General features: G+C 42.1%; 1 protein-coding gene across 1 annotated transcript; it reads left to right on the top strand.

Moving 5' to 3' along the window:
- The first annotated feature begins 2,487 nt into the window (after window positions 1-2,487).
- On the top strand, window positions 2,488-23,626 carry LOC142742417 (annexin A1-like). The gene is made up of 13 exons (XM_075852139.1): window positions 2,488-2,602; window positions 7,701-7,783; window positions 10,558-10,648; window positions 13,608-13,702; window positions 13,846-13,959; window positions 14,773-14,863; window positions 16,672-16,751; window positions 17,338-17,394; window positions 17,471-17,564; window positions 17,709-17,804; window positions 21,316-21,374; window positions 21,877-21,999; window positions 23,363-23,626. The coding sequence occupies exons 2-13, from the start codon at window positions 7,715-7,717 to the stop codon at window positions 23,423-23,425; spliced, it is 1,032 nt and encodes a 343-aa protein (XP_075708254.1). The 5' UTR covers window positions 2,488-2,602; window positions 7,701-7,714; the 3' UTR covers window positions 23,426-23,626.
- The last annotated feature ends 53 nt before the right edge of the window (window positions 23,627-23,679 follow it).

Raw genomic sequence — 23,679 nt, forward strand, 5'->3', positions numbered from 1 at the left:
CTAGGAGTCCCTGCCTCTCCGTGGAACTACTGTCCCGTACTGAAAACATGATTACAGTACGGGACAGTTGTCCTGCAGCGAGGCAGGGACTCCTAGCATCGTACATAAGTATGATGCTAGGAGCCCGGCTCCCTGCACTGAGTTCGGTCCGGGACTTCCGGCCGAAATACGTCCGTCCATTACGGACGTTAATGTGGTCGTGTGAACCCAGCCTTACACGTCGTCGTTTGACGACGTATTGGAGCTGTATTTTCAGACGTAAATCGAGATGTAAAACTCCTCGTTTACGTCTGAAAATAGGTCGTGTGAACCCAGTCTTAGAGCAGATTAAGACGAACGTGAGCGTTTTGCACGCACACAAAACGCTGCGTTTTGTGTGCGTGGCAGCAGCGTGTCAGCTCCGTGTGTCCTGTTCATATGGATGTGCGGCTGCGTGCTTTTCGCGCAGCCGCCATCATTATGACACTCCGTTTGGATGTTTGTAAACAGAAAAGCACGTGGTGCTTTTCTATTTACATTCATTCTTTTACTGCTGTTGCGCGAATAACGCGCGTCCCACGGAAGTGCTTCCGGGGGGCATGCGTGATTTTCACGCACCCAATGACTTCAATGGGTGCGTGGTGCGCGAAAAACGCCTAAATATAGAACATGTCGTGAGTTTTACGCAGCGGACTCACGCTGCGCAAAACTCACGGACTGTCTGCACTGCCCCATAGACTTGTTTAGGTCAGTGCGACCCGCGTGAATACCACGCGGGCTGCACGGATGAAAATCGCGTTCGTCTGAATCCGCCCTTAGGGTTTGTGCACACAGCATTTTTAGTCAAGCTTAAAAATAATCTGCCTCAAAATTCCTTCAGGATTTGAGGCAGATTTTGAAATGCAAGTGTTTTTTTAAAATGTTTTTTTAATGCATTTTTTGATGCTTTTTTAGGCCTTTTTTTATTTGCCAAATTAAAAAAACCACAGGCAGTGTTTGGTAAAAAAAAACGCTGGAAATGAACAGCTCCAAGCATGACGCTTCTCCCCATCCTCCATGAGGGGACAAAAAAACATGCCTGGGAAAAAAAAGCCTCTACCTCCAACTAAAAATGAATGGATGGAGATTTGGGGTGTTTTTTGGCTCAGATTCTGACGTGGTTTTCACATCAAAATCAGCGCAAGAAAATGCAGTGGGAACAGGGCCTTAGGGTACATTTACATAAAACATTTTTAAACGCAATAAAAATTTCACTTGGTTTTGTGATGCTGTTTTTGCACATGCAGTTTTTACAGGTAACACATGCTACATTTATGTGTTTCACTTGTAAAACCCACATGGCCAAAAACCACATTGTAAAATCGTGGCAATTCGCGATATAGATGTATGTGGATTCGCTGTGATTTCTGATGCGGTTTTTACTCTGCGGCCAAGAACGTCTCATGTAAATGCACCCTAAGGCTATGTTCACACAGGGCGGATACGCTGCGTAAAAGCACACAGCGTATATACCCAGGGTGCCGCAGGGAATTCCGGACGAAAAACTGCACCAAATTGTGATGCAGTTTTTAGGCCAGAATATCTGCTGCGGAAAACTGTAAATACTAAAAAGGTTTCATACTTTCATGGCGATACGCCCCTCTGTTGTCTGACGATGATGACATTTCATGTGACCACTGCAGGCTGTGATTGGCTGCAGCAGTCACATGTGATGAAACGTCATCCCAGGCGGCCGGCCTGGACTAAGAAGCACAGAATTCTGGGTACGTATACCATTTTTTTTTCTCTGAGTTGCGATTTTAGCAGCGGAATTGCAGTGTTTTTTTTTTAATTGTTTTTTATTATAAACATAACAATACACAAATACAAGTACAACAAAAAAAACACCCCAGAACCACCCCCCTCCCTAACCCGGGATGGACAAAAAAAAAGCTTTCCGCCACAAAAATGAAACATCTGCTATTTGTCGCGGGTTTTAGCTCCCCATTGAATTCAATCGGGAAAATCCGCAACAAAAAAGCAGCGTTTATGCAAATACAATTGACATGCTGCGGATTAAAAAACCGCACCGTGGATCAATTTCTGAGCGTTTTTTCCACTTAGCATTCACGCAGCGCGTGGATGAGATTTGTCCAAATCTCATCCACTCTGCTGCTACCGTAATATACTGCGGATTTTCTGCAAGAAATAACGCTATTTAACGCCACGTGTGAACTTACCCTATAATGGACAAGTTTTAGGTAATAAGATAAAGATATGTTACACATTTATAAATGTGCGTACGTAACTGGACAAGAAATACGGACGCCGCCGCCGCCGCTTCTTTAGACATGTAGCTTTAGCACATACTGTATGCAGTTCTGCTGCTCCACAACTGACAAGTAAAGCAAGGAGCGTCTGCAAACAAATGCCAGGAATTCTCTATGTTGGAAGTAATGAGTTGTGAGTCTAGCACTACTGCCAGAAAGCGCCGTCTACTTGCCAACCAATCAGTGCCGGCTCAGCGTTATGTGTGTTGCTAGGTGTGGTTTACCAAGTTCTTCATAAAAATCAGGAGTTCAGGTTTTCCATTCTTCCACCCCACAGAACATAAGTCGTCCATCTCTTTCTGCAGCAACAGGAGGTGGGTTTCAGGTTTACTACAGGTCTTCCTTTCCCTACAAACTGTGTTAACGCTTTGCCTGCTGCATTTTCTGAAAAGAAACTAGAGGTTTATGAAAGTTTTATAGGTCTTAAATGGGGTCATTGCTTATTTTCTGTTATCTATATGAACGTTGCGACTGTCTTGTGTTTACAATGTTAATATACTTACGTTTTTATATAACAAGGATTTCTTTGAAGGGCGTAATATGACTCTGGTGTTTTATGTGCTGGACAAGCAAATGAAATCTGTATGTGGAAATGTTTGACAGACTTTGCTGCTGCTGCTTGCCAAGTTTCTGTTCACTTTGTACTTGGAGGATGTGTAAATTTCTGTACTGCGTATGTTGTATGTCTTAGAAGAATGCATAGTTTTATATACTCTCTGTATCTTTTTATAGTAGTGAGTGGTCTGGAGAAAAAAAAAAACGAAGGGGAAGTTTATTCACGGTGTAGGATTATATATTTTTATTTTCTTACGACCTTGATTACAAGCTACGCCATGTTCTGGTCTATAACTGTAGAATATTTTTTTTTTAACATTGTTTCCTTCTGCTCTTTGTTCGCTCCCCAGTATGTATGGGTGGTGGCGCAGGGTGTGTCATCACTTAGTGCCTGAGGCATAGACTGAGACTTGCTTCTCGCCAATCTGACTTGCAGGGATCCATGCACATGTGTGTGTGTGTGGAAAGAATTTTCAGTGCAGTTACATGTGGCAGATTTTGTTGCGGAAATCTATGACTGAAAATTCGTTCCGTTCATCTGCATGGAGTTGTTTTTGCAGCAGGTGTATGGATTTCTGCAAGTTCTATTCAGATAAGGGTATGTTCACACAGACTATTCAGCTGTTTTTCGGGCCATGAACGCCCTGAAACGGCCCATTTTCAATGGAAAAAAAGTTTCGTTCCCACGTGGTGGTTTCTTTTACGCGGCAGTTTGAAAAAACGGCATGTTAAAGAAGAAAAAATAATGCCCCGTAAAAAGTGCATGTAACTTCTTGAGCAGTCTTTCGTGGTTAATAGAAAGTCCGGTACAAAAATGGCTGTAAAAAAAAAGCATCAAAAACCGCCTGATGTATTAAAAAAAAGGCTGAAGATCAGAGGCTGGTTTCCCTTGAAGACCGCTCCGTATTTTACAGAAGTTTTGTTAGTGTGAACATACCCGAAGTGGAACTGATTTTCAGTTGCAGAAAATTTCTGCAACAAGATCTGCCACGCGTGTCTGCGCCCTAATGGACTATAGAATTGATCGGAAGAGACCAAGTCTGTCTACTGGAAACCGCTTTAGACAACCTACCGCCACAAAAGTAATTCTAAATGACCGCAGTTATTTCATTTTTGACTCTGCTTTTAATTTGCATGGGCATACCAGTCATAACCTAGCCAGCACATTTATAATAACTATAATCGTGGCAATCAGAATTTTTTAAGTTTCCTACCTGTGATAGACAAATGAAAGCAGGATTGCCTGTTAGGGTATGTGCACTCGCCCTCTTTTCAGATGTAATGGAGGCGTTTTACGCCTGAAAAGATGGCCCCAATACGTCGGCAAACCTCTGCCTATTGCTTGCAATGGGTCTTACAATGTTCTGTGCAGACGAGCTGTCTTTTTACGCGTCACTGTCAAAAGACGGCGTGTAAACTTACGGCCGCGTCAAAGTGCAGGAAACTTCTTGGGATGTAATTGGAGCCGATTTTCATTGACTCCAATGAGCACCACCAATTACGTCTGTGAAAAACGCGTGCACTTGTAAAAAGTCTGAAATTACGGAGCTCTTTTCAGGAGAAACCAGCTCCTGAATTTCAGACTTATTTGGTGTGGTCGTGTGAACATACCCTTAGTGAGCTGGCAAAAAGTGGTGGTGTAGGGGCACAGACAGAAAAAAAAAGTTTCTCTAGTGGTGCTCAGCCACTTAACAGTGCAGTCATTTGGGTCCAGGACAATCTTGTTCCTGGGCCAAACCGGCCCCCCCCCCCCCCCCCCCATTTGCTGATCCAATCCGCGCCCCGTGGCGTTCCTAGGTATAAGGCCATTTTCTATGTTTGATAATATATCTCTAAATCATAGTCAAAAAACACTACGATATAAGTAACATTACCATCCATACGGTTACTGAACAGAACCTAGTATACCAAGGCCAATGATGGCACTATGGAAGGGACCAACAATATGGCAATACTATGACCACATATTATCATCCAGCAAATTTCCCACCTATTTCCAAACCTCACAAACTCTCCATCCGTAGTGACTTAAAGAGGCTCTGTCACCAGATTATAAGTGCCCTATCTCCTACATAATCTGATCGGCGCTGTAATGTAGATAACAGCAGTGGTTTTTATTTAGAAAAACGATCATTTTTGAGCAATTTTAGATTTATGCTAATTTGTTAATGGACAACTGGGCGTGTTTTTACTTTTTACCAACTGGGCGTTGTACAGAGACGTGTATGACTCTGACCAATCGGCATCATACACTTCCCATTGTTAGTGTGATTGTGCAGTGAAAGAAGCTGGGCTGGAACAATGAGTAGTGTATGACGCTGATTGGTCATACACTTCTCTGTACAATGCCCAGTTGGTAAAAAGTAAAAACGTGCCCAGTTGTCTATTAAGAAACTAAGGCTGGGTTCACACGACCTATTTTCAGGCGTAAACAAGGAGTATTATGCCTCGATTTACGCCTGAAAATACGGCTCCAATACGTCGGCAAACATCTGCCCATTCATTTGAATGGGTTTGCTGACGTACTGTGCAGACGACCTGTAATTTACAGCTGTCAAACAACGACGCGTAAAATGACTGCCTCGTCAAAGTGCAGGACACTTCTTTTTACGTAATTTGAGACGTTTTTCATTGAATTCAATGAAGAACAGCTCTAAATTACCCATTAATGACTCCTCGCAAAATGCGAGGATGAGCAATTGCGTCTGAAATTATGGAGCTGTTTTCTCCTGAAAACAGCTCTGTAATTTCAGACGTAAATGCAGTTTACGTGTGCACATACCCTAATTAGCATAAATCTAAAATTGCTCAAAAATTATCATTTTTCAAAATAAAACCCATTGCTGTTATCTACATTACAGCGCCGATCACATTATGCGGGAGGTAGGGCATTTATAATCTGGTGACAGCCTCTTTAAATGGTGCTAATGGTACTTTTAGGCCCTGAGCAGTAATGGTTCCCACACAGTAGTAGTGTTTTGTGCCCCATATAGAAGACCGGTTCCCCCATTAATGGTTCCCCTTTGCACCACTGAAAATTAAAAAAACATGCATAACTTATGATGAGCTGCTGGATCTACTGCCTGATGCAGTGAAGTCACAGTTCCGCATGCCTAGAGATGTCCGGCTGACGTCCTCCTGATCTCTTAGGCTTACCAAAGTGGTGGGGCAGGGAGCCATAGCAAGCGGGTCAAGCCCCTTTCCCTCTGGTCGCACCTTGTATTTTGTGCCGTGCAGCCCTGGCCCCCGTAGCAGCCGCTACAATCGTAGTTCCGCTAGTGACCGCACTGCAATAATATATTTCACAACCCGCGTGTTAAATTTGTATAAAACTGCTTTCATTTGGTTTGTTCCCCTTTAAACTGCTGTGACTAGATTTTCTAGAAACTGTTCATTCATTCCATATCTAATCTCTTCCTGAATAGCTTACTGAAGGAGCTCACTCTGTAATCACTAAAGCTTAACCTGTGACTTCTCTGTAGACTCACGATAGCTCTACACATAAAAAAAAATTCAGCTGATCCAGCCATGATTTAGCAATTGGATAGATAATGTGTTAATAAAACTGTACCATTGACTTGCAGATCTATATAATTTAGGGTGGCTTCACAGGCAGTTTTTTCTTGTTTTTTGGAAAATACTTTTTTGCAGTAAAAAACCCGTGGCCAGATGTTATCTTAAAGAGAACCTTTCACCTGCCCATACAGGTGCAGAGCTGCACAAACCCTGGGGCACTTAATTTTTTTTTTCTCTACTATCCTCTGTTATTTAGATATCGGTGCTGTTATATTGGCGCCCGACTTTAAAATAACCCCCTGCAAGCGCTGCATATCCTTATCCACGGTCGTGATTCGTGTCTGAAGGTCAAATGTATAGACTGAAATGTTAAACCTATTTTGGATTACTACTTTTCACTATATGTGAAATAAAATCTTATTTATTGCATAATAAGTTGGAGTGCTGAGTTCCCATTTTTTATACGTTGACGTGGAAGCCTACTCACGCCCTTGAAACATTGAGTTCTACAGGGTCAAGAAAGTACTGCTGGGGACAGTGCAAGAGCTGGAGAGAGGAGTGCGCATGCTCTCGCTCTTCAGCTCTCGGTAGACAAGGACGAGACTGATCCCTTGAGAGATCAGTCTTGTACTTCTCTGCCGAACTAGCAAGGGGGCGTGTCTCTGCTACGGACCGTGCAAGAGTTGAGTGCGCATGCGTGCTCTCCTCTCTAGCTCTTACTATCCATAGCAGTGACACACCCCCTTGCTAGTTCGGCAGAGAAGTACAAGACTGATCTCTCAAGGGATCAGTCTCATCCTTGTCTGCCGAGAGCAGAAGAATGAGAGCGTGCGCCAAATATAACGGCACCCATATCGACTTTTTTTTTTTTTTTTTTTACTTTCCTCCGTTATTTAAAGTGCCCCAGGGTTTGTGCAGCCCTGCCCATTACATGCTGCACAAGTATGGGCAGGTGAAAGGTTCTCTTTATAGTTAAAGCTGAAATATTGAATGCACTACAAACATCGTGTTTTGTCTTGTGTTTTTTGGCTCTGTGCCATTTTTTTAAATTTGCAGGAAGCCTTGATTTGTTTAGTGTGAGTGCTGAGCCAAACCTAGAAGTTGGCATATATTAGTCAATGGGTTCCATCGGTATCTGTTGTGCAACAGAAATATTGGTTCCGTTATTCCCTTGCTCTGCTCCTCTGACAGAGCAGAACAACGGCGCACACCAACGCAGGAGTGAACCCAGACTAAATGGTAGGTGTGCCTTGTGTATGTATATACATTTTATATATAATAAATAAATATTTATATATAATTTAAAAAAAATGTATTTATTTTTTTAATATTTTCTTTTAGAAACTGAGCTCATCATGTCTTTTATGCAAGCATTCCTCGCCCAAGCAAACTTTCTGGAAGATGGTGGACACGCTGCATGCACTGTGAGTGTAAACTGAAATGAGTGACTTGGCAAATATGTAGTATGTGCTCTTTGCATTAACTTTTAGTAGCTTACTGGATGTTATAATATTCAGTATATTAGTTGGCGTACTATGCATATCCATGGATACTTATAGGGTAGAATCTATTAAGACTGGCATTTCACACACCAGCCTCCATATAAACCGTGCCAGAGTAAGATGTGCCTAATTAAGAGGCATGCCTCTTAATTGGGCATGTCTCTGGCTGTCTGTTTCAGAAAGGGAAATCCTTTCCCCCTATACTATAACAGCGCCAGAAAAGTATATAAAAATAAAGGTCGGTGTCCCTGCCCCCTACTGCTGAGCTCTGTTCACTTTTGTGTCTATCCATTGTAGAAAAGTTGATAAATTTCCCCCATAGGGCAGAGAACTGTACAATTTCAAGAACTGTTTAGAAAAATGTAATGTGAACAGCTCCTCCAAAGCCTCATGTAAAACCAGTTTCATAATCTCCCGTCTGTATGAATGCCTTGTACGTTACTCATCACAAGTGAAACAAGCCTAGCCGCACCCTGCTACATCTGAACTCTGAGCAATTTGAGCATGAAGGTTGTCACAGTAACTTCTAGCTGCTTAGCTCCAATGCCTTCATTAACCAGTGATAATCCTGTAATCATCTAAGGCAGGGGTCTCAAGCACGCGGCCCCTGGGGCTGTCATTTGCGGGACACAGAGCCGCTAGTATCTGCTCTGCTCCGAGACTCTGGAATTCCCTGACATCGCTGTCCACATATGAACAGCGATGTCTGGGGCTTCCCCAGAGCCGGAGTCCTGGGCAGAGCGCTAGTATCGGCTCTGCTCCGGGACTCTGGGGAAAGGCTGTCCATACATCGACAATGATGTCAGGGGCTTCCCCAGAGCAGAAGTCCCAGTGATGTCAGAAGCACAGCTGGAGTCCATCTACGGGGGGCACTGCTGTGGCGGCATCTACGGGGGGCACTGCTGTGGCGGCATCTACGGGGGGCACTGCTGTGGCGGCATCTACGGGGGGCACTGCTGTGGCGGCATCTACGGGGGGCACTGCTGTGGCGGCATCTACGGGGGGCACTGCTGTGGCGGCATCTACGGGGGGCACTGCTGTGGCGGCATCTACGGGGGGCACTGCTGTGGCGGCATCTACGGGGGGCACTGCTGTGGCGGCATCTACGGGGGGCACTGCTGTGGCGGCATCCACCGGGGGCACTGTGGCACTATCTAAAAAGGGGCTGCCCAATCTTGACATGTGTGCTAACTGAGCCGTCGGACTGCATTTAGTGACACTTAAACTGGAAAGCTGGATTGTTGCAATAAGCACGTGGAGAAATCTCTCAAATTTTAAACCTACCGCTATTATAGTAATGTAGTGTTATAGTAGTTCAAATAACTAATTTATTAACATTAATTTTGTTTTGTATCAAATTTGAAATTCATGCGGCCCGACCACTTCACATTTTTTCTATATGCGGCCCACTTACCTGGCCGAGTTTGAGACCCCTGATCTAAAGCTTCGTTCACATCTGCGCTAGGGCTTCATTCCGAGGTTCCATCTGAGCTTTCCGTTGGAACGGCGCCCTGACAGACGCAAACAGAAAACATATGTTTTGACAGAATGAATAGCTTAGTAGATTACGGTATTGATTCCAACAAAACGACAATCCTTGAACAACTGAGACAAACTGAAACCGTTAGCACTGGATCTGTCACCATTTAAATCAATGGCGATGGAAACTGAAAGCTATGGTTTCCGTTTGTGTCTGTCAGGATTCTGTTCTGACTGAAAGCTCAGACGGTTCGGAGCCCTGACGCAGATGTGAACGAATACTTAAGTCTGCAATGTGTTAATCTTTAACCTCTTAAGCAGCAAACAATAGTTTGGGCAAGGCATTCCAGGGTTTTCCATCACCGTAAGTGACACCTCACTTGAATATGCCATTACTTACTGGTCAGTGGTGGTTCAACAGTTGAGACCCCTAGAATAAAGAGGCCATAGTCCCTTCAGCTTTTTCTTGGCACAGCGCCACTCACGACCTGGTATTTTGTAGAGAACTACAACTCTGCCCCATTTACGTTTATGAAGCAGAATTGCAGTACCTGAACAATGTCTGGTTTGGAAAGAAGGCCATTAAACAGGCACGTTTTGGCATTCATATTAAGGCAATACCCAACCCTCCCACTGACTTACTAAACTGGACTTTAATCACCATGGAATCCAATTTTGGGTTTGAGGATGGAAACTATAATACCTAAAGTAAAATGTGCCCATATTACATCTATCTGAAAGCAGCCTAGCATTGTACTGGAGAATAAAAATCCTTAGGAGCCACTATGCTTTGCTGATGCTGTAGCCCCTCCGCTCTAGTGATCAGTTCAACCATATAGAATTTAGCATGCACCGTTTTTCTCAAGATGGCGTAGGTCAGTTGAGGAACAAGGCGGAGCTACAGAACTGCTGGGTGCGCACAACTTGAAAGCCACACCCTTATTCCATGAGTAAAGCAAACTTAAATCACTAATCTCTGGATATCACTCTATCTACTGATTTTACTAGTATATGTTCATTTTAACTTTTTGGGTGGATAGCCACTTAACGGAAAAATAAAAATGTTGCAATCCACATTGTGTTTGTACAGTTGGTGGCAAACTATTCAATATTGCATAATTTCTGCCTGACTATTTTTCTGGTAGAAGGCCAAGCCTTTAAAGTGTCTAATGTGAATAAAACCATAATGTAACCTCCTAAGAATCTTTATTTTACAGGCTGAGGAGTCTGGACCATCTCTAAAAGCAACTTCTGGATACAACCCTGGTCAAGATGCAGCAAACCTAGAAAAAGCCATAAAAGCTAAAGGTACGTATTTCTAGAGGGTTTCTTTTGTGCTAGACAATGTTTTTTTAATTTCTTTATTACAATTTTGTCAAGTTGCAGTAATCCATATTAAAGCAAATAGAGTATCTAGCCAAGATACAGTGGGTAACAATCCTGTGTGTGTATATGTATAGTTTACCCTATACTAGCATAAATACATTGATAAACCTGTCCCCGTGTTGCTTTTAGGTCCAACTTCTATAAGATATATTAAGAAATCCGCACAGAAGTGTTAACATAGTTGAGCTTGAGGGTATGTTCAGACCGCCTATCTTCAGCCATTTTTCGGTCCGTAAACACCCCGAAAAACTGCTAAAAATGCGGGGGCTGAACGCCTCCAAACATCTGCCCATTGATTACAATGGGAAACTGCATTCTGTTCCGACTGGGCATTTTTTTTTTATGCGGCTGTTTTAAAAATAAAAATAAAAAAAAGCCTGTGAAAAAAGTGCATGTCACTACTTGAGCTGTTTTTGGAGCAGTTTTTCATTGACTATAAACAAAAACCGCTCCAGAAACAGCCATGAGAAACATGAGTTGCTTAAACGTCTGAACATCAGGAGCTGTTTTCCCTTAAACAGCTCCGTATTTTCATTTTTTTTTTTTTTTTTTTTTTTTAAGCTTAGCGTGTGAACATACCCTAAGTGTATGTGCACGCACAATCAAAAACGTCTGAAAATATGAAGCTGTTTTCAAGAGAGAACGGATTTTCAAATGTGTTTTTTTTTTTTTTTTTTTTAGCCACTCGTGATTTTCGTGGCGTTTTTTTTGGAGCTGTTTTTCTATAGTAAATGAAAAACTGCTCCAAAAACGTCCCAAGAAGTGACATGCACTTTTTCGCGGGTGTCCTTTTTACATGCCGGCTTTGGAAAATGAGGCGTAAAAAAACGCCCCATCGGAACAGAACGCTGTATTTCCCATTGAAATCAGTAGGCAGATGTTTGGAGGCGTTCAAGTTCCGTTTTTTCAAGGCGTAAATGCCCCAAAATACGCCTAAAAACAGTCTGTGTGAACATACCCTAAGGCTGGGTTTCCACGAGCGTGTGCGTTTTGCGCACGCAAAAAACACAGCGTTTTACATGCGCAAAAGGCACTTAACAGCTCTTTGTGTCATCAGCGTATGATGCGTGGCTGTGAGATTTTCGCGCAGCCGCCATCATTATGACACTCCATTTGGATGTTTGTAAACAGAAAAGCATGTGGTGCTTTTCTGTTTTCATTCAGCCTTTTCACTGCTGTTGCGCGAATCACGCGCGTCCCACGGAAATGCTTCCGTGTGACATGCATGGTTTTCACGCACCCATTGACTTCAAATATAGGACATGTCGTGAGTTTTTCGCAGCGGACTCGCGCTGCGTAAAAATCACGCACCTGTCTGCACGGCCCCATAGACTAATATAGGTCCCTGTGACGCGCGTGAAAATCACGTGCGCTGCATGGACGTATAACACGCTCGTGTAAATGAGCCCTAACACTTTAGCACTGCAGCCAGATTTTCATTCTTAGGGTATGTTCACACGGCCTATAAAATTGGAGGCGTCTGGTTCCGAACATCTGCCCACTGACTGCAATGGAAAAAGACGGCGTTCTGTTCCGATGGGCCGTTTTTTTACGCTGCAGTTTTGAAAAACGGCCGCGAAAAAGTAATGCAGGAAACTTCTTGGGACGTTTTTGGAGCAGTTTCTCATACTCTATAGAAAACCGCTCCAAAAACGGCCATAAAAAATGCTGCGATAATCGGCTCTGTATCTTCAGATGTTTTTGACTCTGCGTGTGAACATACCCTTAAGCTACATTTCTCCCCTACCTGCCATCAGAGAGCCATCTTTTATTTTTTTTTCCCTAACTTTCCAGTGACATAGCAGTATGAGGGCTTTTTTTTTTTTTTTTTTTTGCACAAGTTGTATTTTTAAATGACACCCATTATTGTACCATATGATGTACTGAAACTGTTAACATTTTTACGGGGGTGGGGGACAACAATCCTACCATAATTTTGGGGGTTTTGATTTTACAGCATTCACCTACAGGTCCGTAAAACTACAATGATGCCAAATGTATAGTGGTGTTTTGGCTCACTACAATTTTTCCGACATGGAAACAGAATTTTTCATGTCTCCATATTCTGAGACCCCTGAGGGTATGTTCACACGCAGTGTTTTCAGATGTAATTCGGGTGTTTTACGCCTTGAATTACGCCTGAAAAAACGCCCCTAATATGCCTATAAACATCTGCTCAATGCTTTCAATGGGTTTTACGGTGATCTGTTCCCACAAGCCTTAATTTTACACTTAATTTTGTTAAGCGTGTCAACATACCCTTGGGTACCACAGGCAAAAACACAGCAAAATACGCTTTCTCTGTCTCCCGTTGATGTCCATGGGAGCTCAGCGGCGTAAACGGCCGAAGATAGGGCATGGTGTTTTTTTTTACCGGACTGTTTTTGGTGCGTTTTCCGACGCGGTTTCCGCATCATAACTCCGTGTGAACAGGGCCTAAGGCTTCGTTCATATCTGCGTTGGGGTCCTGTTCTGACGTTCTGTCAGAACGGGACCCTGAACAGACACAAACGGAAACCAGAGGTCTCCGTTTCCAGCACCATTTATTTCAATGGTGATTGATCCGGTGCCCGTGGTTTCCATTTGTCCCTGTTGTGCACTGGACCTGTCGTTTTGCCCGCAGCAATAGCGTAGTCGACTAAGCTATTGCTTCCAGAAAAACGATGGGTCTGGGGCACAACAGACAAACTGAAACCATGGGCACCGGATCAGTCACCATTTCAATGGTGATGGAAACCTCTGGTTTCTGTTCATGGTCCCGATCGGACAGAAAGCTCAGACAGAACGTCAGAACAGGACCCCCCAAACACAGATGTGAACAAAGCCGTACATGTGCAGTGTTTTTTTGTTTCAGTGTTGTATTTTTTCATTTTTTTTACAGGTGTTGATGAAGGCAGCATCATTGATATCTTAACTAAAAGAACCAGCAGTGAACGTCAGCAAATCAAAGCTGCTTATCAGCAACAAACAGGCAAGGTTGGTACAATATGCTTCCCGAGGAAGGAAATTTACACTTGAGATTTTCATATTGAGAAATGGTTAACTTTTTAAAATTAAAGCCAGAAACTACAAAAAATACATTAACTTTACACAAGCTCCGTATTACTATTTTCTTCTAGCCGTTAGATGAGGCATTTAAAAAAGCCCTTTCAAGCCATCTGGAGGAGGTTGTTTTGGGACTGATGAAAACCCCTGCACAATTTGATGCCCATTGTTTAAAGAATGCTGTCAAGGTAAAGTAGAATATAGTATATTTAGATGGTCTTTGGGCCTCATGTGCACACACCACTATATTATGGAGCCATGATACGACCGTAATGTAATCCTCTATGATTGTGTTTGTTTAGCCTGATGTTTTGCTGCCCATTTCATGTGCCAGCATGTAAAACAATCATCCTATAGTCAATCAGATGCTGCATGTGTGGTGGTTTTCCTCCACAAGTCAATAAAAAAATAAACTTTTTATAAGTGTACTAAACTTCTGGCAACAAACTAGTCTTGAAGTAGTAAATCCTTTAGAACTCAAACTGCATGCTACGAAACATCATACAACAAAGTCAAAAGTTTGCATGTGAAGTTAAAGGGGTTTTCCACCTTCTGATGACCTATCCACGGGATCCCACCATGATCTGTGGGGGTCAAACATGCGAACCCCACACAGATCAACTGGTCAAGTGCCTCTGTGCACCAGACGTACAAGCTGGAAGCCCTTAGCTCCTGCCACGGAATAGCAGCTGAGATGCAGCTCTGCTCCTATTCAAGTGCATAGGAACAGACCTGCAGCACGGCCGCTATGCTCTGTACGGTGCCAGAACATCCGGTGCACGCAGGCCGCCGGAGCGGCTTATCCATGCAGGGTCCGGTTGTCTGACCCGTACCGATCTACTGATGACCTATCCACTGGCTAGGTCATCAGTTGTCAGAAGGTGGACAACCCCATTAATGCAAAGGCTTGTTTAGGCTGGGTTTCCAGCTTAATATACTGTGTGTAATTGGTACCAACGTTTCATAGTTTCTGTACACGTTTTAAAATGTATATATTTCAGGGTCTTGGAACAGATGAAAATACCTTGGTTGAAATTCTGGTATCACGGGACAATCATGAGATCCGGGAAATTAACAAAGTTTACAAAGAAGGTAATTTCATAATGGCACTTTTGTTTTTTTTTGTTTTTTTCTGCCATCTGTTACTCCAAAAAAAAACAGGTTCAGCATTTAGATTTGTGTACAACATGAAGTAATAGATATTTTTTGGTAAAACTCTATCTACATTGTACTGTACTTTGATGTGGAACTTGGATGAGTATTCCACCACAAATTCCGCAACACAAGGAAATGTGTAACAGATTCTTTAGGATCCATTAGGCTGGATTCACACGAGCACTTTGGGGTCTGTGCTACATATGAGGCTAAAGAAGAAGTCAATGATTATGCAATGATTGAGTGCTGATATTTTGTACAATGCCACGGACGCCCTTTAGGCTGGATTCACACGAGCACATTACGTCCGTAATGGACGGAACGTATTTCGGCCGCAAGTCCCAGACCGAACACCGTGCCGGGATCCGGGCTTCTAGCATCAGTTATGTACGATGCTAGGAGTCCCTGCCTCGCTGCAGGAAAACTGTCCCGTACTGTAATCATGTTTTCAGTACGGGACAGTAGTTCCATGGAAAGGCAGGGACTCCTGGTGTCGTACATAACTATGATGCTAGGAGCCTGGCTCCCTGCAGTGTGTTCGGTCCGGGACTTGCGGCCGAAATACGTCCGTCCATTACGGACCGAACATGCTCGTGTGAATCTAGCCTTACAAGAGATCAAATCTGTCATGGGCCCATTTAATAAGACCCCATTTACACTGGCCTGATGGCTGAAGGCCAGCATTTCAGAACCCAAGTACTAGAGATGCTAAACATTTAGGGCTTGCCCACACATAATGGATTTGCTGCGTATTTTCCATCCGGAATTGCAGGCCGAAAATACGTAGCGGAATACAGTAGCAGCAAAGTGGGTGTGTTGAACAAATGTCATACACACGCTGAAGAAAAATTCAGCCCAGAAATTAATCTGCGGTACATATTTAGGGTAGGAACACGCAGCGTAAACAATGGATTAATTGCGGAAAATCTGCAGCGGATTACCGTAGCAGCAATGTGGGTGAGATTTCAACAAATCTCTTCCCAGCACTGCGGTAAATCTCTGCCGAAATAAAACGCACGTAAATTGATGTGCGGTTACTTCAACTGCAGCATGTCCAGTAATTCTGCGGATACGCAACTCTTCTGTTGCGGGTTTACCCATTGAATTAATTGGCTTGCTTAACCCACCTGCAACAAAGCAGTGTGTTGCAATATTTGCGGCGGAATAACAGCAATGCACCGCAAAAATCGCAAGTAACAAAAAAAAGTTACCCAGAGTTCCCGGCTTCTCCAGTCCTGCCTCCCTGGATGATGTTGCAGGTCATGTGACTGCTGCAGCCAATCACAGGCTGCAGTATCACATGGGCCTGCAACATCATCCAGGGTGGCTGGAGCGGACATCAGAGATACGGGGCAAGTATGTGCAATCCATTACGCAGCGGAATGTACACCCGAAATAACGCACTACAATGTGGTGTAGTTTTCCTGATGGCAAGCCCTGCGGTGTTCAGGGCGTGTGCGTGCGTGTAAATGCTGCAGACGTTTTCTGCAGCAAATCCATTACATGTGGACAAGCCCTTGTGATACATTTACATTGTGTTCATGATTCCTTTGTCAGTCTCTGGAACCAAAAATGTATGACGTGTAAAAATATACTGCATGCGTGAGCTCTAATAAATATATATATATATATATATATATACTGTAATTTGGCATTAGGGCCATTAACATCATTAAAAATTGTAATGGCCAGAATCCTTTTGCCAGATGTTTCCCATTCTGATGCATACACTTCTATAATTTCAGAGTTTAAAAAGGAACTTGCAAAAGATGTTGCCTCTGATACATCCGGAGACTTCCAGAAAGCTCTGCTTGCACTAATTAAGGTAGTATTATATTACAAACAAAACTGTGGGAGGGATCCTCCAGCTCACCTTGTGTGCAGGTTTTCTGCGCCTGGATCTCCGTGACGGCTCACGGTATTGAAGACAGGAAAAACGAAGCAATAGAGGATCCAGTGCAATCCGTTAAAATAGAACATAGTTCTATTAGATAGGTGCCTACACGTTTCAGACGCACACCACGTCCTTCCTCATGGCTTTTTCCATGAGGAAGGACGTGGTGTGCGTCTGAAACGCGTAGGCATCTATCTATCTCTAAATATCACACTCGGGACAAATTTTTTTTTTATTTTTATTTTAAATCACCCAAATAAAATTGGAACTATGTTCTATTTTAACTGATTGCACTGGATCCTCTATTTCTTCGCTTTTCCTGTAGTATTATATTGAAATACTGTAGTTGCCTTGTTGGTAATACCAGACCCTTGAAGGTGTGGTGCTAATTCACACAAGCATCAAGTTTTTATGCTTGGCAAATTATGCCAGTCCACACATGTGGTCACCAGCATACTATACACACAACCTGCAACAATGAGTCATACAGTTATATATATTTTTCCTTCTATTTTAGGGTGAACGCAACGTAAGCACTGCTGCAAATGAGGAGCAAGCTGACAATGATGCAAGGGTAAGGATATAGTCACAAAGTATGCTGTATTTTGTTAAGCAAAGGGATTTAAAACTTTCTAATGTTCCAACGACAGGCCTTGTACGAAGCAGGAGAAAAGCGAAAAGGAACAGACGTATCTGTGTTCATAAACATTCTAACTTCAAGGAGCATTCCACATCTCCGCCAAGGTAAAGGTTTATTGTTCGTTTATATTTTAGGAGATTATATCCAGAGGTTTTTTTTTTAATAAAAAAAAAATGTATAAAATGTGTGCATACAATTCGCATTGGGAGGTTATAAATATGTACTCTGTATATTTCTTTACATTTTAGTCTTCGCAAGATATTCCAGATATAGCAAAAATGATATGGCCAAGGCTCTTGATCTGGAGTTAAAAGGAGACATTGAAAACTGTCTAATCTCGCTTGGTGAGTGGGTAGATGATGATGACTGATTTATGTAGATGTGTATACAGAAGTTAACTGTAAAAACTATTTCTGCTTTCATTTCATGACGAACACCTTTATAGTCAAGTTAGTAATGGTACACATGTAGCATGCACCAACAGTATAGACAGTGCGCCGACCGCTTACAACATCCCTCAGCATGGTCTTACCTATACCACATTCCAAATTATTATGCAAATGTTATTTTTAGGTGATTTTCCTAAATAGTCGATGCAAATGACAGTAAGTATAATCTTCAAGCCATCAACCGTTGGCATATAATGCAAATTTTATTGAACAAATCTCCTAATGATAACAGATTCTTATTTTAGAAGTAAAAAAACTCAAAATGCACTGTTTCAAATTATTATGCACAACAAAGATCAAAACATTTTAAAGGTTGTAAAGAGAACTAAAATGGTAATTTGCAGCATCAGGAGGTCAAAAAAAACTTAACAGGCCAAGTTATATGTTAACATAGGACCCCTTCTTTGATATCACCTTCACAATTCTTGCATCTATTGAATTTGTGAGTATTTGGACAGTTTCTGCTTGAATATCTTTGCAGGATGTCCGAATAATCTCCCAGAGCTTCTGTTTTGGTGTCAACTGCTTCCCACCCTCATAGATATTTTGCTTGAGGATGCTCCAAAGGTTCTCAATAGGGTTGAGGTCAGGGGAACATGGGGGCCACACCATGAGTTTTTCTCCTTTTTATGCCCATAGCAGCCAATGACAGAGGTATTATTTGCAGCATGAGATGGTGCATTGTCATGCATCAAGGTAATTTTGCTACGGAAGGCACGGTTCTTCCTTTTTGTACCACGGAAGAAAGTGGTCAGTCATAAACTCTACGTACTTTGCAGAGGTTATTTTCACAGTCCGGGACCGTAAAGGGGCCTACCAGCTCTCTCCCCATGATTCCAGCCCAAAACATGACTCCGCCACCTCCTTGCTGACGTCGCAGCCTTGTTGAGACATGGTGGCCGTTCACCTACCATCCACTACTCCATCCATCCATCAGGGTTGCACGTCACTCATCAGTAAACAACACGGTTTGAAAATTAGTCTTCATGTATTTCTGAGCCCACTGCAACCGTTTCTGCTTGTGAGCATTGTTTAGGGGTGGCCGAATAATAGCTTTATGCACACTTGCAAACCTCTGGAGGATCCTACACCTTGAGGTTGGTGGGACTCCAGAGGCACCAGCGGCTTCAAATACCTGCTTGCTGTTTTGCAATGGCATTATAGCAGCTGCTCTCCTAATCCTATTTGTCTGGCAGAAACCTTCCTCATTATGCCTTTATCTGAATGAACCCGTCTGCTCTGAATCAGCCACAAATCTTTTCACCGTACGATGATCACGCTTAAGTTTTCTTGAAATATCCAATGTTTTCATACCTAGTGCAATACCTTGGATAATTTCACGCTTTTCGGCAGCAGAGAGATCCTTTTTCTTTCCCATATTGCTTGAAACCTGTGGCCTGCTTAATAACGTGGAACGTCCTGAAGTAGTTTTCCTTTGATTGGGCACACCTGGCAAACTAATTATCAAGTGTCTGAGATTGATTACAATGGTCCAAAGAGCCCTAAGACACAATACCACCCATGACTTTAATTGAAAAACTAATAATTAAATGTGCTGACCCTTAAAGAGGCTCTGTCACCAGATTTTGCAACCCCTATCTGCTATTGCAGCAGATAGGCGCTGCAATGTAGATTACAGTAACATTTTTATTTTTAAAAAACGAGCATTTTTGGCCAAGTTATGACCATTTTTGTAGTTATGCAAATGAGGCTTGCAAAAGTACAACTGGGCGTGTATTATGTGCGTACATCGGGGCGTTTTTAATACTTTTACTAGCTGGGCGTTGTGTATAGAAGTATCATCCACTGCTCTTCAGAACGCCCAGCTTCTGCCAGATCACGCTGTGACGTCACTCACAGGTCCTGCATCGTGTCAGACGAGCGAGGACACATCGGCACCAGATTCTTCAGTTGATTCTGCAGCAGCATCGGCGTTAGCAGGTAAGTCGATGTAGCTACTTACCTGCAAACGCTGATGCTGCTGCAGAATCAACTGTAGCCTCTGGTGCCGATGTGTCCTCGCTCGTCTGACACGATGCAGGACCTGTGAGTGACGTCACAGCGTGATCTGGCAGAAGCTGGGCGTTGTGAAGAGAAGTGGATGATACTTCTATACACAACGCCCAGCTAGTAAAAGTATTAAAAACGGCCCGATGTACGCACATAATACACGCCCACTTGGACTTTTACTTTTAAACACACCCACTTGGACTTTTGCAAGCCTCATTTGCATAACTACAAAAATGGTCATAACTTGGCCAAAAATGCTCGTTTTTTAATAATAAAAACGTTACTGTAATCTACATTGCAGCGCCTATCTGCTGCAATAGCAGATAGGGGTTGCAAAATCTGGTGACAGAGCCTCTTTAAATCCAATGTGCATAATAATTTGGAACACTGTGTATAGGGGTGCAGAGGTAGCAATTGTACACATGCCCTGATGCCTGAGGGGGGGGGGGGACCATCTCCCATGTAAGAATACACTAGTATTACAAATGGCAGGTGGGGGTTTAAACATGCCAGATCCTTCTGTTCTCAGAGGCAATAAGCTGCTGCTAGAGGTGTCTGGTGCCCAGGTCTCCCGTCAATATATATATATTTTTTTTTAAATGGTTCCCCTGAAAAAATACTTATTAGGTGTCTTTTATTCTAAATAAAAAAAAAAAAAAAGTTTAATATGTATTATAAAATGGTTTAGTCTTAAAGCTACATTGATGGAAAAATATAAGTTATGACTCTTAATGTGAGGAAGAAAAAAATTAACATGGTTTGATTGTGAAGGCCCAACCTGGCCTGGCTGATAAGGGGATACATTTTTATGCATTCTTTTCCAGACGTTATTAGCTAAATTGTATAGTTTATTTTAAAATTGTGAATACTTCATAATCTACTTAAAGGGGTTGTCCCAGTATTGGGGTTGTATTTTTTTGCAATAGAATTCAGCATTTAAAAGTGTTTTTTTTGTATTTTACCTTGTTACAATCTTTTTTTTTTTTTTTTTTTTTATGGAGTTGCAAGAGTTTCCCTTAGCTTTTTTTTATAATGGCGCACCTACTGTCATTCTGGGACCTCCCTCCTTAGTGTACAAAATGCGGGACACTAATAATGGACTATTTCTAAGCAGTACACTAAAACTTATTTACTGTCCCCAAGACAGCACTCCGTTTGAAGATTGTGGTTCACTGCTACAATGCAGAAGATAAAGTGGCAGAAAAATGTCATACGTTAACTACCCCATTTTGTCATAAATGTTGGTTGGGGGGGTGTCTACATACATGGGTGATTAAGCATACATTTTTGACTAGCTAACCTTTTTTTTTTTTTTTTTTTAAAAAGAAAAAATGTATAATAAATAAACTCTGTCCACTTCCAATAAGTGTTAACTGGCTGTTATTTTCACTTGCAGTAAAATGTATAATAAGCACACCAGCTTTTTTTGCTGAGAAATTCTACCTGGCAATGAAGGTAAGTTTGGGGGGTGTGTGTGTGTGTTTTCCCCAACATCAGTAGCGAAGACTCTTGTGTACAGTCCCTTGCACATGTGTCAACTCCCCTCATGCTGCAGGCCCTGTAGCAGCCGCTATGGCTGCTACAGCAGTTGTTGCGTCGAGAGCAGAGAAGGAGTGGCCAGGCCCGACAACTCTGCAGCTGCCCAAGCGCTACTTCTCTCCTCTCTGTAACTACCGCTTCAGAAACACAAGCAGGGGAAGGGAGCCAGTGCAGCACCCCCTTCCAGCTGCTGGAGTAATGCGACCTGTGCGATGGCTTTGTCGCACACTCAAGGCCGGCCCTGTGTGCAAGGGGTCTGTCCATGACATGTGAAATTACTTTAATATGTAGAACTTTAACTATGGAATGTTGTAGTTTTTTGGGGGAAGGAATGACTATGCTGTTTTAGAGAGTGACCTGCTTTTTATTCATTGGTTTAGTTTTTACCACTGACATACTGTACCTGTGTTCCCAATAGGGCTCAGGAACTAAGCATAAGGATCTAATAAGGCTGCTAGTCTCTCGCTGTGAAATTGATCTAAAAGAAATCAAAACGCACTATAAGCGGCTTTATGGAAAATCACTGCGCCAGGCTATTATGGTATGGAAAGAATATCGCACCAAATGTAAAATGAATGCCAGACTTATCCACTGTCTTATTGGGCTAATATTATAGTGTAAATTATAGCATTATGAAGCTAACCTCACTTGACTGACTGACTCATTTTAAAGCTTTTACAATACATCTGTTTAATAGCGTTATTTCAATATGTAAAATTCTACATACGATAACTATGTAACAAACGTAATCTGACTGACCATCGCATTATCAGACCTGCATCCTGATGCAAAAAACAAACTGCTCCAAACAGCCAAAGTTGACGTAGTATATACATTATAAAAGTTTCCTTTTTATATTATTGCTATATACAGCTATGGTAGTGCCATTATTATGAAACACATCATACCTCTGTTTTGCCTCATGTTAAAACTTGTGCGTTTTGGGAATCTCTCTGGAACCAGAGCCCAGGTGCCACCCCAACCCCTGCACCTTCTAAACTGGTACTCTGTACTATAGCTATAGAAGTACTTACTCTGTACTATAGCTATAGAAGTACTTTCTATCCGTAATAATTTACTCCTTTCCTCTGTTTAATTTTATTCGTGCTTAGACTATGTTCGTATGTCTTTTTTATTTGCCTACATTTGACTTGGGCTGTGACTGATGCTGAACAGTGACATCCATCACCCATAGTCTAACTGTTTTTTTTTGTTTGTTTTTTTTCCCCTGACTGACAATAGAGCCCTATGGACATATTGGCATGTAGGTCAAGAGCTTTCCCGACAACCATGCTAAACATAAACCAAAAAGTGATCTAAACAGGACCTTGCTCCTTTTTGTTACACTATGGCATACCCTTATCCAATGGAGAATAAAACTAGCATAAATGCCAGTGCATCATGCCTGGAATCAGGGGCATACACAATTCCTAAGCCTCCATAGCAAAATTCAGGATGTGCTCTACTAAATGTACAATGCCTTTTTTAAAAAAATATTATCGTCATTCAGTTTTTAGGTTCAGAATTCTGTGCCAATTTAATTTAAAAATATCTGTATAGGGGAACTTTTGTTTTCTGAATCCGTAAATGAATGACACAATCCTGGCTGCATGCAGCCACCACTAGGGAGTGTTAACTGCACGTTGCTTTATACAATTTGCATTGAACTCTATGGACGTTGTATGCAGTGAGCCCTCACTAGTGGCAGCTGCAGGTATCTGCTATGACCGTGGCAGCTGTCCAGTGCCATGCCCCCTCCCTGGCAATTATAGGAAATACCAAGGTATCTATTTATTGCTTTGCATATCTACTCTAAAATATTATATATATATATATATATAATTAATTTCTATTATGCCTGGTTTTTCTTGATGTACACTGTTTATTTATTTATTTTTTTATAGGAGGAAAAGCTGAAAGGAGACTACGAGACCATTGTCATGGCATTGTGTGGACCTGACAACTAAATTACTTTGGTTTATCTAAAGTCACTACATGTTTCTTCTGTCATTTAAACACTTGTTTTCTTAAAGAGAATTGTTGAAATGTGACATGATAGTTTAAACTACATTTTATATTTACTGTAACACCAGTCTTCTCATTCACCTAAAACGAATAACTAAAATGTTTGTATCTAACAATAAATGTAAATATGCATGTTTACAGAATGCAGATGTGTGGTTTATCTTTTATTTTTAATTTAATGAAAATTACAAAATAA

This window comes from Rhinoderma darwinii, chromosome 1 (assembly GCF_050947455.1).
Source record: "Rhinoderma darwinii isolate aRhiDar2 chromosome 1, aRhiDar2.hap1, whole genome shotgun sequence".
NCBI lineage: Eukaryota > Metazoa > Chordata > Amphibia > Anura > Rhinodermatidae > Rhinoderma > Rhinoderma darwinii.

Bases quoted from the DNA above. Each gene is read 5' to 3' on its own strand.
- LOC142742417 (XM_075852139.1), top strand. From the start codon at position 7,715: ATGTCTTTTATGCAAGCATTCCTCGCCCAAGCAAACTTTCTGGAAGAT. The intron at 16,752-17,337 runs GTAGTATTATAT...CTTCTATTTTAG, and splicing joins CTCTGCTTGCACTAATTAAG to GGTGAACGCAACGTAAGCAC. The intron at 17,565-17,708 runs GTAAAGGTTTAT...TTTACATTTTAG, and splicing joins CATTCCACATCTCCGCCAAG to TCTTCGCAAGATATTCCAGA.